General features: G+C 37.7%; 1 protein-coding gene and 1 pseudogene across 4 annotated transcripts; one reads left to right on the top strand and one right to left on the bottom strand.

Annotated features, from left to right (window-relative positions):
- Positions 1 to 244: 244 nt before the first annotated feature.
- Positions 245 to 4,295, top strand: LOC122084018 (annotated as a pseudogene).
- A 1,004-nt stretch (positions 4,296 to 5,299) lies between these two features.
- LOC122084019 (protein PIN-LIKES 7-like) lies at positions 5,300 to 11,313 on the bottom strand. 4 transcript variants are annotated; one of them, XM_042652001.1, is made up of 11 exons: positions 11,025 to 11,313; positions 7,790 to 7,974; positions 7,602 to 7,681; positions 7,310 to 7,434; positions 7,081 to 7,202; positions 6,752 to 6,973; positions 6,516 to 6,629; positions 6,330 to 6,430; positions 6,110 to 6,162; positions 5,830 to 6,015; positions 5,300 to 5,745 (listed from the first exon to the last, which is right to left on the bottom strand). In XM_042652001.1, exons 2-11 carry the CDS (start codon positions 7,922 to 7,924, stop codon positions 5,621 to 5,623), a joined length of 1,263 nt encoding a protein of 420 aa, XP_042507935.1. In that variant the 5' UTR covers positions 7,925 to 7,974; positions 11,025 to 11,313; the 3' UTR covers positions 5,300 to 5,620. The 4 variants fall into 4 exon arrangements, with proteins under 4 accessions (XP_042507935.1, XP_042507936.1, XP_042507934.1 ...); XM_042652002.1 differs by having other exon boundaries at positions 7,790 to 7,977; XM_042652000.1 differs by having other exon boundaries at positions 7,790 to 8,071.
- Positions 11,314 to 16,108: the final 4,795 nt, after the last annotated feature.

Here is a 16,108-nt window from a genome sequence, read left to right on the forward strand (position 1 = left end):
GCAGCGAGCAGTGAGGTGCGATGAGTATTAGATGGCTGAGAATATCTGAACATGCGTCCCAAGAGACTTCCAACCACCCAATGCTCATTGTATTAGTGCAGCGGCTACAAACAATTTTCACATGTGTAATATGCAGTATGGGTTATGTATGCATATCATGTAAAAAAAATATACATATGGGCAAAATCCCTAGGTAAAGCCTCCTAGGCTTGTTGGAGGATGTTTTTTTTTTTGGTAGAATAGTTGGAGGAAAATTACCTAGTCCCTTTACCCATGAGTTTTTTACATTTTTACTCACTTTCCTCTTCGTCGATCCTTTCTCCCATTCATCACCGTCTACGCAGCTCCGGTATCCTATACACACCCACAACTCATCTACCACCGCCATTGACGGCAGTGATGGTTCCTTCAATGGACCGATGGTTGTCTCCGGCCACGATGGTCGACGTTTTGGGCGATTCAAGATCTGAAGAACGAGTAAACCCACTTGAGAACCTTTGGGTTAACCATCTTCGAGAGAGTCCAGAGGATCTTAGCAGGAGCACGGAGGAAGTGAATAGGGCCATGAGAGAGGTCTTCGTGTTCATCCTATTACCTGAGGAAACGAAGGTCCATTTTCTGCGGAACGAGACAACTCGGATTGAAGACCTTCTGGCTATTAAGGAGTGAGTTCCTTCACTAGGATTGAATCGACATGGCCAAGCATGTGATGGTGTACATTCACCACCACTCTGAGCGCAAAATCCCTGAGCCTAACTCTAGGGTTTATTCGTTATTATTCGCATCAACTCACCCGAAATCAGATTCAGACATTTCCCCCCAAATTCTACGATTCCTCGACATCTGCCTGCAATTTCGCATTCCAATTTCAGGTACGTCTTCTTGATTCAACGTTTTTAATGTAATTTCATCTTCTCCGTTTGACAAATTTTTTTTTTCTTTGCTTCTGAGAAAACTCTTCAATTCCTTGATTGATCGTTTCCTTGCTCTATCATTATTATTATTATTTTACATAGAACTTTCCTTTCGATGACAGCATGATCATATCTTTGCGGAAATGTTATTTCTTGAATCAAACCAGGCTGCGACTGGGTAGCATGAAAAGTACTGCAACCCGGGCTGCTCCCTTCCTTGTTAGGCGAGAGTGTTTTGGGGCTTTATAGTGCTCCAAAAAAAAATTGTTTTTGCGCCCAGAACCACCCCAGATCTCAATGGTGGTTCCAGCCATGCCAAACTCAGATTCTCAGATCAAGAGAATTATAAAAATATTATTTGTTAAAACTACAAAAAATCAAACTTCTAATCAAATATGAAGCATGAAACATGACTCACAAATAAAACATGCCAGGTGATTCTCTTTGTCTCTCTTCTTCACCTTCTGTGGTAATGGTTTGCACTAACGTAGACCCAAGAGTTAGACCATCAGGAACAATATGAAAACATGGTTCATTCAACATGATGTGAAGAACTTATGTCGTGGGTTACTGCTCAAAGTAAAAGATCGGGTAGGGAATTGCTGCTTGGTTCAGAAATGGGGTGTTCATGCCTATTAGACTTTGCATTGATTATCCTTTTTCTCTTAGGAGTCTAGTAGGGTCCCTCTTGGGCTTGCTTTTCTATGTGTTTTGCTGAGTTCCCTCCCCCACCCCCTTTCCTTGGGGATGTCCTTGACACTGGAGATTCTGCTTTGAGACCATGCATGTTGAATGGGCGAATAGGTATGACCACCTGGACCAGTCCAGCTTTAATTAGTTTATTGTTTTCTAACTAAAATGTTGTTACGTGCTTCTCAGGACAGGAAAATGAGTCCACAAATTACTTATGCGATAGACTACAATGGACAACCTGCTGATGAGACGAAAACTGAAGGATGGCTGTCTGCAGCTGTTATCTTAAGTACATTTCCTTCTTCTGTGCTTTGCATAGCCAATTTTGAATATTGTATTTGCATAGGTCAAGAAAAGGTATAGTGGGTGTATCCCACGCCTCATGTTCAGAGAACCCTTCCACTAACTTGTACACCTCATGTTCAGAGACTCTTTTCCCTTCAAGTTTTTCCCTTGTTTGGCTTGCCTTTGGATTGTGCAATATTTCATGTTGTTTTTACTTGTGTAGTTGTTGAGGTTTGCGAGAGGTTCACAACAATGGCAATTGTATCCAACCTCGTGACTTATGCTGCTGGGACAATGCATCTTCCTAGTGCAACTGCAGCCAACATCGTAACAAACTTTTCTGGCGCAGCATATATATTTTGTTTGTTCGGAGGCTTTGTGGCAGATACTTTCTTAGGCCGGTATTGGACAGTTACCATTTCCGCAGTGATCGAAACACTGGTTAGTGGAAATATATACCAAAAGAAGATAGTGATCGAGTCACCTTTATTTCTCATTCATCTCAAGTTGAAAGTTGACACTGATCACTGCAGGGTGTTGCCCTTTTAGCAATATCGACCGTAGTGCCAGGACTTACAACCACCCCCTTGCAATGGAACTACATGTGTAGAGGCGAATGGATTACAAGTTGGAGTTATGAATACTGCTCTATACATAGCCTGATTAGGACAGGGTGGACTTAAATCCACTGTGTCGGGATTTGGAACTGATCAATTCAATGAGAAGGATAAAAAGGAAAAATCCAAGATGGATTATTTTTTCAGTAGATTTCATTTCGTCATCAGCCTTGGAACTCTTCTTAGTGTCACAATGGATACATACAAGACTATGTCAGTCGAGCTTGGGGATATGGCATTTTCTCTATTGTATTCTTTGCTGGATTGATGGGATTTTTTCACGGACTAGAAAATACAGGTACAAGAAACGCATGGGAAGCCCCATTATTCAAATTCTCCAGGTTTTGGTGGCTGCTGTATGGAAGAGGAAACTCAAATATCCTAGCATAGATACTTTATATGATGACTCCACTGAAGCTGCAAAAATCCATCACACAGACCAACTTTGGTAATCAGACACACATGGCCTCTGTTTTGTGTTTCATTTGCATTTGAGAGATTATGCTAACACTAAATTTTCTATTCCAGTTGGTTGGACAAGGCTGCAATCGTAAACGAAAAAGAAAATGGGACTGATGGTTCTATGATTCGGAACCCTTGGAAACTATGTTCAGTCACAAAGTTAGAGGAGGTGAAAATGATGGTTAGACTAATGCCAATTTGGGCCTCCACAATATTTTTCTGGACCATACATGCTCACCTTCTCTTTGGAGCAAGCTTCAACAATGAAGAGATCAATCGGAAACTTTCAAATCCCAGCAGGTTCATTCAGTGTCTTCTATATTGCTGGCATATTGGTTTCTTCTGCCTTCTACGGTGATCATTCCCTTGATGAAGAGGTGGAAAGGGAGACATGGTAGGTGTGATAAATCATAAAATAGAAAATTAGAAGGATATTTATATTAGTAAAATCTTAAGTTAGACATTAGATCTTGAATATCCTATCTTGAATATCCTATGCAATATTAGTACTCATTTTCAATTCTCACAAAAAATTAATATGGTTAATTTCACTCATCTTTTCTATTTGTAGGTTTCACCAACCTGAAAAGAATTGCCATTGGCATTTTCTTTTCAATTATTGCCATGATAGTTGCTGCAATCGTTGAGACAATACGGATATCTGTCGCTAGATCTATGGGTGGCAATGTCACAACTTTGCCTCTGAGTTACAGCATATTGATCCCGCAGTTTTTCCTTGTTGGTGTGGGAGAAGCATTCATATGCAGCGGTCAGCTTGATTTCTTCATAACTAGAGCTCCAAAAGGAATGAAGTCAATGAGCACTGGTCTTTTTCCTTTCAGACTGTGGGACTTGGGTTTTTTGTTAGCACCTTCGTGGTGTCCATAGTCAATCAGGTGACTGGAACTCAGGTTGGCACAGGATGGCTAACCAGTAACATAAAGTCATAAACTATGGGACATGATACTATTTCTATGCTCTTCTAGCTGTCTTAAGCTTCATAAACTTGGTATTCTTTCTTCTTTGTGCTCTATGGTATACGTGGACAATGAAAAATGTTGTACAAATAGAAAGCATCGTTTCAAGTTCTGATGAGGAAGAGAAACATGCTATGCAGATGGAGAGCGCAACTCCTGTAGAGGAAGATTGCTAATGGTACCTAAAATAACTCTTTTTTTTTTTTTTGGGGGTGACATTTTTCTGTCTTTGAATGGATCTTTTCCCTTCTTTTTATAAGAAACTAGAAAAGGGGGTTCCTTCTGTTGTTGTTGTTCTTACATTTTGGAACTTATAATTGTATAAAATATTGCAGTTCGCAAAGAAACCAAATTGTGCAAATTCATCCATCTCCTTTTATTTATTATAGATAAAACCTGAACTCTCGTTTTGAAGCATGAAACATAATAAATTATTTCACCCTTGCACTGCTAAAAAATGTGATATGGGGTATGGACCATGCATATCATATGAAAAATGTGCCAAAATCCTAGTAGCTCAAACCTCGCAGGGCTTTGGTTGTACGAAGGTACTTTTCGGCTTGTAAGTAAATTGACTTACTAAATATTCTTAGCAGATAATATTTCAAGAAAAGATGTCGGCACACATTTAGGCACTATTTGACGACGTTCCATTTCTGCCGTTTCTGTGTTTTCTGGTTTTAAGAAACGGAAAAATAGCCTAAAAAACAATTGATAAAGTTGTTTAGTTTCACCCGTTTCTAGAAACATAAATCAAAATTTATGCATATTTACGATTCTAAAAATGACTTTGACGAAACAAGTTGGACTTGTTTCATCGTTTCTAGAAATGAAAAAAAAAAAGTTATACCCGATAAATCTCTCAACTATCTAAACCTAAAAAAAGGCAACTGAACCCTCTCTCCCTTTTGGGCATTCAATGATCCTATTGAGTTTTTAAGTGGTATTATGTCTACAAAAAATATTTCAAGAAACAGGTTAATCAAACACCAAAAAATCCGTTTTTGTTTTCGAAAACGTTATCAAACGTTGCCCTAGTTGTGACACATTGAGAATCCTCAATCCCAACTTGGTTTGGAATCGATTTAGATCGGATAGAAGTAACATGAGTATGGTTTGACCCGATTAATTGTGACCCGATTGAGACCCGTAATTTGAAGGAATATATAATGTACTATTGTCTTGTTGAGCAAACATTGTAATTTGAGGGTTATTTTGCATTAGAGTTTCTGGGCGATTTTTCTTGCTGCGATCTGGATGTTCTTGATCAATCATCATTGTAACCTCTTTTTCTACATATAGTGATAATATGCTTTCCTTTGCCAATTGTAAGTAAAGTTTGAGTGCACTCTGTGCCGCCATTTTATGGCTGATCTTATGAATTTCCATTGAACTCATGATGTCCTCTATACATCTTAAGACAAAGCTATTTTGGTATCCTAAAGTATGTTGTTTTTCTATTCTTGCTATTCTTTCAAGAAACTCAGGATAAGAATTTGAGAAACCTCTACAATCCAATAGGGACAAAAACACTTGAAAACAAATTTGCATAACAAAAAACATGGATTGTAATTTATCTGTCCACAGAGTAACTGCTTCAATTTGAGAAGAGTTCTCAACAACTCTTGTCCATCAGAAACTGCATTATAGCTCACCCATGAACTAAAGCTCTTCAAGACAGAACCCACATGTAGACGGTGGACCAAATTGTGAGGGCAAAGGCTGCAACCAAGTATGTCCAAAGGAATAGGACTGAGCACTCCTCTTTACCCACATCAAACAGCTGGGTCATTGTACCTATATCATCACCAAATCTTCAGTTAATCAAATCTTAACAATGATACATAGGAGGAAAAATAGAATTTTTTGATGATTACATACCTATACTTGTGGCAGGTGGGAGGGAAAATTGTAACATCAGGACATATCGGTAAAGCGGGTCTGGCGAAAGGAAGCCAAGATCACCAGCAACCTTAACCAATCCAATCCCAATCAGAGGAAGTATCAAGTACCTCACTAAAATGACTCCAATGATTATCAATGGATTCAACTTTGCTGAACGTAGACCTGCTTAAACAAAACACATAAGGTAATACCGAATTCAATTCTTTTATCTTTTCTCTACAGTATTTTATTTGATACAGTTTTAATTTCATTTTACCTTTGATGAGGTTACCCCCAAGTATAAGAATGATGCTAGGAATTGTGCCATCCCTACACAGTTAGATGTTTTTATGTCAATAGAAGAACAAGAATTCAAAGTGATATTTCAGTTTTCTCTCACTTTGTATAGTTTCTATGTTGTGTCATAGTAGCAGACAGCTTTAGGCCTATGGCAGAGTCATATTTGGACTCATGGACAGAACATGAGTAATACATACCCTAGTAATTTGATCGAGTCCTGGATCACTCGCAGAGGAGCAGTTTTACCGATAATAAGATTCCTCAGAAACGGCACACACCCAAAGATGAATCCCATGATCTGTTAGGATAAGAAAAAGTTAAGGTTGTATCTTTACCTTAGAAGACAGAAGATTAAAACATTTAGTATCTTTAAGAACACTTACTCCACCAACAGTTGGTGGCGACATCAACTCCTCCACAATTTGGTGGAGAAATCCTGTTAGTTTTCCCCAGAATGGGATCTCATCCCCTGCTTTCCCAGATGATTGTGCAAAAACCTATTATGAAAATAATTTGAATATTGAAGAAAACAATCAAAAAACTTGAATTTTCATATTGAACCAAGAACTCCCTTTTCAAGGAATAAGGAATTAACAACAGAAGTCAGAAGGGGACTTACAAGTTCCTTTTCCATATCCTCAGCAATGGCCTTTGTTGATATCACTTGTATAGATGTCTGATCTTGATCATCTGCCTTGAGAAGGTGGGATTCACTGTTGGTATCAAAATCGTTGTTAGGCTTCCTTGACAATGATTCCTCGGCTACTTGAGTTGCTTTATATGTTGATGCAGAATTTTGCACGAGATGGAAAGTGTAAGTCCAAATGTAAAATCCACCAAGCTGCATCATAAGAATGTAAAGTGCTGAACTGGATGATGAACATTATAATTTGGATGAACAGAGAAAAATGGAAAAATGGTTCACCAAGAAGAAAAGAATTTCTTTACCGCCATGGAGAAAGACACATAGGAGAGTACAACAGAGCTGCAAATATTAGGGTCACCAAATGGGCTGCCATCCTCATTACAGATTGAAGGAACAATTATCACCAGAAGGTTTCCCACATTTCCTGATTGAATGAGAATGTTATTGCAAGCAAATAAGGATACCAAAACATATGAATACTCATAAAGAAAGAACTAAAATCCATATTCTCTGAGGCAATCACTTATTTACCTGCTGAACAAGTTGCAATGATGAGGCCTTCAAGATATGGCTCTGGTTTTAATATTTTCACAACAATCCACCCAAGTATTCCTCCAACCAAGAAGCTCAAACCCATGTTGACGGGCATGAACCACCTAAAACAATCATTCGATTGAAACTCCATCAGAATGTGATGGTATCTTGGATGGTCTAATCCAAAAACTTTAAGGTATTAAGTGGAGATAACTCCTCAAATATATGAAGGCGCCAAGCATTGCTTCCAATCAAATAGTGTTTCTTCTACCTATTAAGTTTAACTTACCATGTAATTACATCTTGGAGAGTAACAGTGTTAGCTAGACTTGCAAAGATGAGTGAAGGAGTGAAGATATTGAAAACAATCTGCATTAGCCCAAAATGTTCATCAGATCAGATCCAGAGATTTCAAATCAGAATTCAAAACCAGATTATGGCCACCACCATTATAAGTATAGTTGAAATGCAAGTTACCTTGTTCAGGTAACTTCGAGCATCTGCATTTAAAAGGTTCCAGTACTCTGTTGACATGAAAGCTCCAAGGATGCTGATGAGAAGGACCTGCAACACTGGCATAGTTGCCACCTCAAGGAGTGTGAAGAAACCCATCTTATATATCTTTTCTTCCTCTCAGCTTCTGTTTCGCAGTTTCTCTGTATCTGCTGTTTAAGTGAGTCTTATTATAGTTGAAGTGGTGATTTGAGATCTGGGTTCCAGTACTCTGTTTGTTTGAGGCGTGCACCTATGTGTTGAGTTCTGTGCCAAGACAATTAAGGGCGTTGATCTAAGCTACCGCCTCTATTATTCAGTAGATTAGCCCCGCCCAAAACTTTAACCCATATTTTTAGTGACAGTTTCACACGATGCAGGTGTACCATTTTTCTCACATTGAGGATTTTTTTATTATTTTATTTCTTTTATCTTTGTCATGTAAACTGAAATGATGTTTTCTTTGGGCCACCATTAGTGTGGTGCGGGAGATTCTTCCCCACATTGATGTCTTGGGGATCCTCTCCCATAAGGACAGAATTTACAAACCACCCCCCTATGTGTGTGTGTCTCTTATGCCATTACCAGTTGGGGGAGGGACCCAAATTCTAGGGGTTCGGCTCCTCTCTTGAGCGTTCATTGTTCAAATCTTGCCCTTAGTTATCTGAGCAAGCGCCATGTGTTCAAACGATGATCTAATAGTTTTTAGTGTCTCGTTTTCTATATCTTTGTCAATGCTTTGTTCTCTATGCCCTCTCACAAAACGTTGAATCATCATCTTGTCATATGGCATTTGACCAAATGAGAGGACCCGGATCCGAATTCTAGAGTGGGGGAAAACATGGTGAAGACATTTAACACCATTTAATGTTCTGGATTGAACCATATCCAGGCTGACCAATATAGAAAAGCACATGCAAGTCTCAATTATGGTTTCTAGAAGCAAGCATGGTCTAGTTTAAAGAGACCCCACGGCCCCCATCTCATTACTAATCCGGAAAGTGTAGGTTTGTATTAGTTATGGTGGGCCATAAATTCGAAGGAGAACTAAGTTCGATTGGGTATGAGTAGAAGAGAGGATGGGCCCCAGCCGGCGGATTTTTAATTCTCACTTGCTGGTAGCCCATGGCCATGATACCTTTGCTCGTGATGATGGTGATCTAAGTGTCCTTATGCTAAACGTGAAGATTCACGCTGAATCTATATGATTAACAGAAAAAATGTCATATTATGTCCATGTGATGATTAAAGTGACAGCTGTATGTGAAGTATAAACATAGCGGCGTACGTACTTGATCATGTACATAACTTAAAACTGTAGACCACTGTGGCATATGATGGTTTAGGGTTTCTTTGGTTGGCTTCTCATTTTAATTTTAAAATTGATTTCTTAAAATAAGTTAATAAATATTTTCTCGTCAAGAAATTAAAACTGTTTGATTTCAATAATTGAAAATATTTCAAGAAGAAGATTCCATTTGGTAGTTCAATTTTAAGAATAGATTCTCTGACTGAATTGTTTAAGTTTCACTCATATTACAAATTTCAAATGACATTTTACTACCCTTATAATCGCATGTTCAAAGTGTCATCGTGAAATAATTGAAATAGATTTCTTCTGAAAATAAGTGAAGTAGATGAAGGATTTCCATTGAAACAAACAACTTACCAGATTGAAATTGCCTTTGAAATAATTCTTAAAATCATACCAAAGAGATCGTTGGAAAAAAAATTCCTCCTTTTTCAAAGAGTTGGAGGCCCACCAGATACATTACTCATAAATGAAAATTTTCATTGTAATTTCAGTGATAAATTAAGAAGTTATAAACCTTTCTTTTTGGCCTTTCTAAGGTATCGCACCCCTTCATCAAAAAAAAATCTTCTGCCACGGGTGCGGTGGTGTGGCAAGAATCTGATGGCTGACATGGCATCAGGGTATGTGCCAATGTCTTATTGGTCGTCGGATTCTTGCCGCACTGCTTCACCCACGGTAGAGGATCATCGTCCCCCTTACCCCCCTCCCCCCCTCCGCCCGCCCGCCCGCCCGCTCGCTCTTTTTCATGAATATAAATCATATCGTTTCACATGCATTAAATAATTTTTTAGTTTTTTAAACTTATTTTTTACCCCTACATCAAATTTAGCATATAAAGCATAGTGAAATTTAAGACCCACCCTCACCCTAAAAGTGTTAATCGGTTCGGTTTCAATTTAAACAGTGAGGATCGGTTCGGTTCATATTTATTTGACTAAAACCATAACCGCACCATTTACTAAACGGTTCCACTTTCTAAAACCATGACCGTTTAGTAAACGGTTTCGGTTTCGATTTATTCCATACAGTTTGTAAAACAGTTCACAATAGGTTTGTTATAACTTGCAACCATCTCTAAACTGAAGATCATAAGCTTATCCAAAAATAATTGGCAACCACAAATAAGAGATTCTATATTAACGATGGTATGTCTTACTTTGATAATCTAGTACTATTTCTTTGCATGGCCATTCTCAAATATATAGAATTAATATCATATAACATCTAAATCCAGCCTTCTGTAGTTCAACCAAAATACCCCATCTGTGATTACAAATAGTAATATATATAGATTACAAGTTCATGATCTAAAGCCTAAACTTGAACTAAATTGTAATAAATCATACCAAAGTAGGATGGACACTTAATTTAATTGTTAATTGTTATACGAATTACTGTCTCTGCTTTATGTAATTGTTATACGGATTAATCGGATAGGTTTAAAAGGTTTTATACGATTCGGTTTGAAACCAACGGGTTTCATGGTTAAAACCGAACTGACCCGTTTAACTAATCGGCCTGAAACTTGAAACCATAACTACATCATTTACTAAACGGTTTTACGTTTCGATGTAAACGGATCAGTTTGATTTTGGTAAACAGTTTCAGTTACAAATTCACATCCTTACCTCACCCTCACCCAAAAATAAATAAAAATAAAAATCAATTGGGATATTCCGATTCCAATTCTGATGGAAGATAATTGGTTGCACTCATCTTTTCAGACCACTTTCGTGAAGGAGGAAGCAAGCGTGGAACAGTAATTAGTGACTAACAAAGGGTAATAATTAAGAAGCCTTCATGTAACATAACCAATCTTAGAAAGTTGTAATCCCAAAACCAAAAAGGAAGCTAAAAAATACAACATTAGAAGATTAGAAGAATAGTGGAGAGAGAAGGACGAACCTGTGATTGCAATGGAGTCCGGGAAGTAGAGAGGAGGTGGAAGTGCAGGTGGTGATGGATGAACTGAAACCAATATTGAAGGCAGAGAGGGGGAAAGCAGATGAGGGTCGACCTTGAGCAGTGGGAGGACAATAAGCCATGAGATTTGTTGTCTTTCTTCACCACAAGACTCACCCAATGTATCTCTGTCTCATCTTCTACAATGGCAGTGACAAATCTCTCTCTTGCAATTGGCAGGGATGAATCTAGAGAGAGAGAGAGAAGGAAGCATAAGATTTATATAGTAATGAGCCACCCTAAGTAAATACTACAAGGGCATTAATATGACATTAGCAACTTAAGAGAGAGAGAGAGAGGGAGAGAATATGTCATATGCATGTATGTATCGTGTTTAAATTTAAATACCTTACAAGCAGAAAAGGCTGACGGTGTCTCTTTCGTATCCTGATAAACAAGAAACTTTTAAAGAAAAAGTCTAGGGTCGCTGTGGGGCTGCCTAGACTTGTCTGACTCTCTCCCACCATCTTGTGGAAAAAAATGTCCATATCCATGTGTGTGTTCCGTGCTGCTATTGGTTGGAGTCGCTAATTCCACAAAGAATTTAGAGCCGTGCCCAAACTTTACCCTAATTTTAATATAAAAAATCTGAATCTGACGTGTCCCCCAAGGCACCGGGTCTGACACGTATATCACACCTCATTCATTAAGATGATGCCAAACTAATTAATTACCTATCCCATCTGATATCTAAAGCATCGTATACTTTTAGAAATCCTATTCTTAACTTCTAATTTCAAGTTCTCAACTCAAAAAGGGAATCCTTTGGACCTCCAATTGCTGGCCTCAACCAATCAAAGCCCCTTCATGGTACGTAATTGATTCTCATACCTTACGTTAAATTAAACCCTAAAAAAATGGAGAAAGTCTTATTAAGTTTCCAAATTTGAATTCTTCCAAAATGATTATGAACCGAATGACGTTCCCCCCGGATATGGATCGCTTTTAAATGGATAAACCATCAGACCAAGCTCAATTCCCACGTCAGCTTTGAGATTTTCACAGTTGAAGGATGGATAGTGAGTATTAGGTTCTGTTTGTTTGTCTGATAAAAAGGAGTGTAAAACTTGTGAGGGGTGGGTTTCACATATTGTGGGTTAGATCAACAAGAAAAGTAAAGAAAAAAAAAAGAGAATTTGTAACTTTTAATTAAATTCATCTCGTTCCACAAATAATATTGTATTTACAATTCTGGAATAATGAATTATATTTGCAAACTCATCGTTTTCTCAAAACCCCTACATCAGCAACTACATATCTACAAGGCCCCGTTTGTTTAGAGGGGAGTCTAGGGTGGGATTGTATGACACATGGGTCCCACATGTTGTTGGGGTGAATGACAAGAATGGAAAAGTTGTAGAAAAGTATAACTTTCCCACCCCATGCTTGTTTGGTTGGCTTGGGAAAGTTGAACTTTACCACCCCATGTATGTTTGGATATCAGAATTTGTGATTGAAGGGAAAATTGTTATACTACAATATAATTACAAGAACACTATTATCAAATAACGTCATCACATTAACACCTACTAATGTCACCTTTACATTTTTGTAGTTACAATAAAATGTGGGATTCACCAATATTAATTAATTAATTTAATTTAGATAATAAAAAATTATTCTAAAGAGGCTAATTGTGGTGATCCTTCTCATAAAGCTGGTTGCAACACAAATAATTTGACACAATAAATCTAATGGCTGCATCAACAATCCATCAAGGAATAGCAGTCATATAGGAGAGATATCTCTACCCAATTCAAATACTAAGTCTAAAACCCATGCTAAAAATTATTTAAAATGAGAAAGAGAAATCCACTTTAATAAGTGAATTTAGTTCCTTCTCGGCAACTCTTGATCCAATGCCCCATTTCCTTCTTTATTTGGTTAAGCTTCATTCATATCTTCAATCTGATGGGTCCTTTCCCTGGCGATTATAAAGATCCCTAGGCAATTGGGTAAGCATGAAACAATTAAGCGTATGAATGTCTCCAAGGAGAGAATTTATGAAGAGACATTCAAGTAACCACAGTAAAGCTTACAAAAATCAAGAATCCAGATCTCTAGGTAGAACTTCCAAAATGAAGAGCATAAAGTCCGTCCATAATTTATCCAAAAGTTTGAGAATATTACATCATTAGTCTGTATTAAACCATTAAAAATAATATACATCCCACTCAAACATTCCATTCTAAAATAATTAAACAGAATTAAGTTCTTCAACGTAGAGTCAGAGTTCTAACTACATAGTTTTAAACTAATATATTTGTAAAGAGTTCACAAAAAGGCAGAACACAATATTCATAATCTAAACAGCCCTTCTACCCATTGGGGTCTTGTGAATGCCAATGCCTCCAAAAAAAGTCTACCCTGTGTGAGACATCATATGACATAAATATATTAGCTTGCATTGGATTTGCACTCAAGTATTCAAAAGACCTACTAGCCATGACATTAGAAATATCAAGGATCTCTCATATGGCATGGAGGATAGGTGTCAAATCCATCTGATAAGGGCTGGGTTGCTTGGGTGGTTCTCAAAGTGCAGCTGCCAAATCCTTGATGCCTTCAGCAATGGTGGCTAGTTGATCAAGATCAACACTTTGTTTCTGTTTTTTTGGCCTTGGAGTATATCGATTTCCACTAGGCCCCTCTCTAACAGGTGATGTCCTTGGATCAGGTGAGTCACCACCTACCACATTCGTGTTTGACTCCATGGCATTGTCATCAAAGTTCATTGGATCCCCACCTCTTGTATATGAATGACTTTGGTCGTTATCACGTGCCTTTCGATTTCTGGCCCACTGGCCAGTTGCGAAGTCCTCACCAAAAATGTTCTCCCAAATATCAAAGAACTCAAATTTCTTGTTTTTGTAGTACTTGACTTTGGGGTGCTCCTACAACATAAAGCATATTAATATATTAAGAATTAATGCACAATATAAGTGAACATATATGCAAGTTCGACAGTGCATGCATATGTCGCCCTTAATCAAAATTAATTGAACATCAAATGTAAGTATGTTGGAAGAAGGGTCGCTATGTAACCAAGGGTTGTGAGATCACAACTTACTAATATGTAGGAGTTCCACACGCTATCTTCATGATATGTCAACTGCTTGAGTTCAGAATTCCAGCCAAACCCACTAGTGTTGACGATAGCATAGAGGGTCCTATAGACCTTCTTTACTTGATTTCAAATATTCTCTTTGTTAACACTCAATCCATGGGCAGAATTAATAACATGCGCTGCTTGCACATATGTTGCATCCTTGAATCCATTTTGGGACTTGTTGCCTTTTGCAATTTGGGCATATAGGAACTCAAATAAAGTTCTATCCATATCCAAATCCCACATCTGATTTTTGCTTCTTTTGTTGGTGTCATTAGATGATAAAGAGTCATATACATGATCCATCTAAAATAAAAAATTAAAACACAATATATGAGTAGTTAACAACAAAATATAATCCAACTAGAGAAGATATAAATTTGAGAAATGCATTGTTTGAGATGATAAAACAAGTTTTCCTAGTTAGTGAAGATAGGCTTTCATTTCTAGTCAAATAAAATGAAAACCTTCCAAAATATATAACAAAAGACACCCTAAAAAAAGGACGAGCATTAGGAAGAAAAAAAGGACTATTGATCCCAAAAAAACATTTTCAAAAAAGGTTTACATCTTGTGCATAAATCAGTTTTGACGTCGACGACTTCTTTCCCAATCAACCCACATTTTATGCATAATCTGATCCCTTAGAATGGTTCCTAGATGACCATGCTCGACCCTGCTGATTTGTGGCTCTACTATTGGCTCTGGATCGGGAACATGGTCCAAAAGAGCTCGATCCACTTCATCCAAAAGTGCATCATGTGGCATTACTCCCCTAATGAAGTTATGCACCGATGCACAAGCTAAGACAATATCAATCTGCCTTTCCCATAAGTGTGTTGGTTTTTCACTAATTATATTGAACCTCATCTTCCACACACCAAAGGTTCGCTCAATGGCATTGCGAAGCGATGAGTGTCTATGATTAAATAATTCCTTTTCTGTTCCTGGTACTCAGCCTCGTATCTCATTGAGGTGATATCGGGTGCTTCGAAATGGAGTAATGAAATTACGAAGCAATGGAAAACCAGCATCAGCAAGGTAGTACTTACCTAATACCAACGTCGAGTAAGTAGTAAGTGTTAGTAAATAAAGAGTTAAGAAAAAAAAAATTATAAAAGAATAATTATAAAAAAATAAAAACATCTATCATAGTGCCATTCAACCACCTGCAGGACATACAATCCCATTCTCCATGGTAATGGCACTAGCCAATATCCTCGAGTCTGAAGCTGATCCCTCCCACCCAGCTAGAACCATGGTGAACCTAAGATCAAAATCACAAGCTGCCAACACATTTTGAGACAACCATTGCTTTCGACCACGAAACCTACCCTCAATATTTTTAGGTACCTTAGCTAGAACATGTGTCCCATCAATTGCACCTACACAATCCTAAAAGACCAAATATATATTAAAACAACTTAAATATGACTAAAATTTCGTTGTAAGAACAAAATTTTTATTTATGGATTTCATACCTTGAAGTACGGCCACCATCTATCGCTATCTTTGATAGATGAATGTGTCTCTTGAGATGGTTGTCCATTAATAAACTGATCTTGCATGTTGAGAACAGAATCCAAAACCATGTTGAAATATCTACTAATAGTTTCTCCTGATCTCTTCCAATATCCTCTATTGGGCCGGTTCCGAACACCAAATGCAATAGTATATAAAAATATAGCCACTTGTTCTTCAACCCTACAATGAGTTGTGTCATGGAGCCTACCAGATGCTCTGAACAAGAATATGAATCTATTAAAGCTATCTATGTTCATCCGGAGCATGTCAAAACATTTCGTGTTATTCCTTTCAATGTCTTCTAGAAAAGTCCTTGGAGTTAAATAGGTATTTCTAGGCGGTGCTTCTTCTTCCTCCCCGTCATAGTCACATTCATCCAATATGACAAGTATGG

The sequence above is a fragment of the Macadamia integrifolia genome, chromosome 7, assembly GCF_013358625.1.
Source record: "Macadamia integrifolia cultivar HAES 741 chromosome 7, SCU_Mint_v3, whole genome shotgun sequence".
NCBI classification, from domain to species: domain Eukaryota; kingdom Viridiplantae; phylum Streptophyta; class Magnoliopsida; order Proteales; family Proteaceae; genus Macadamia; species Macadamia integrifolia.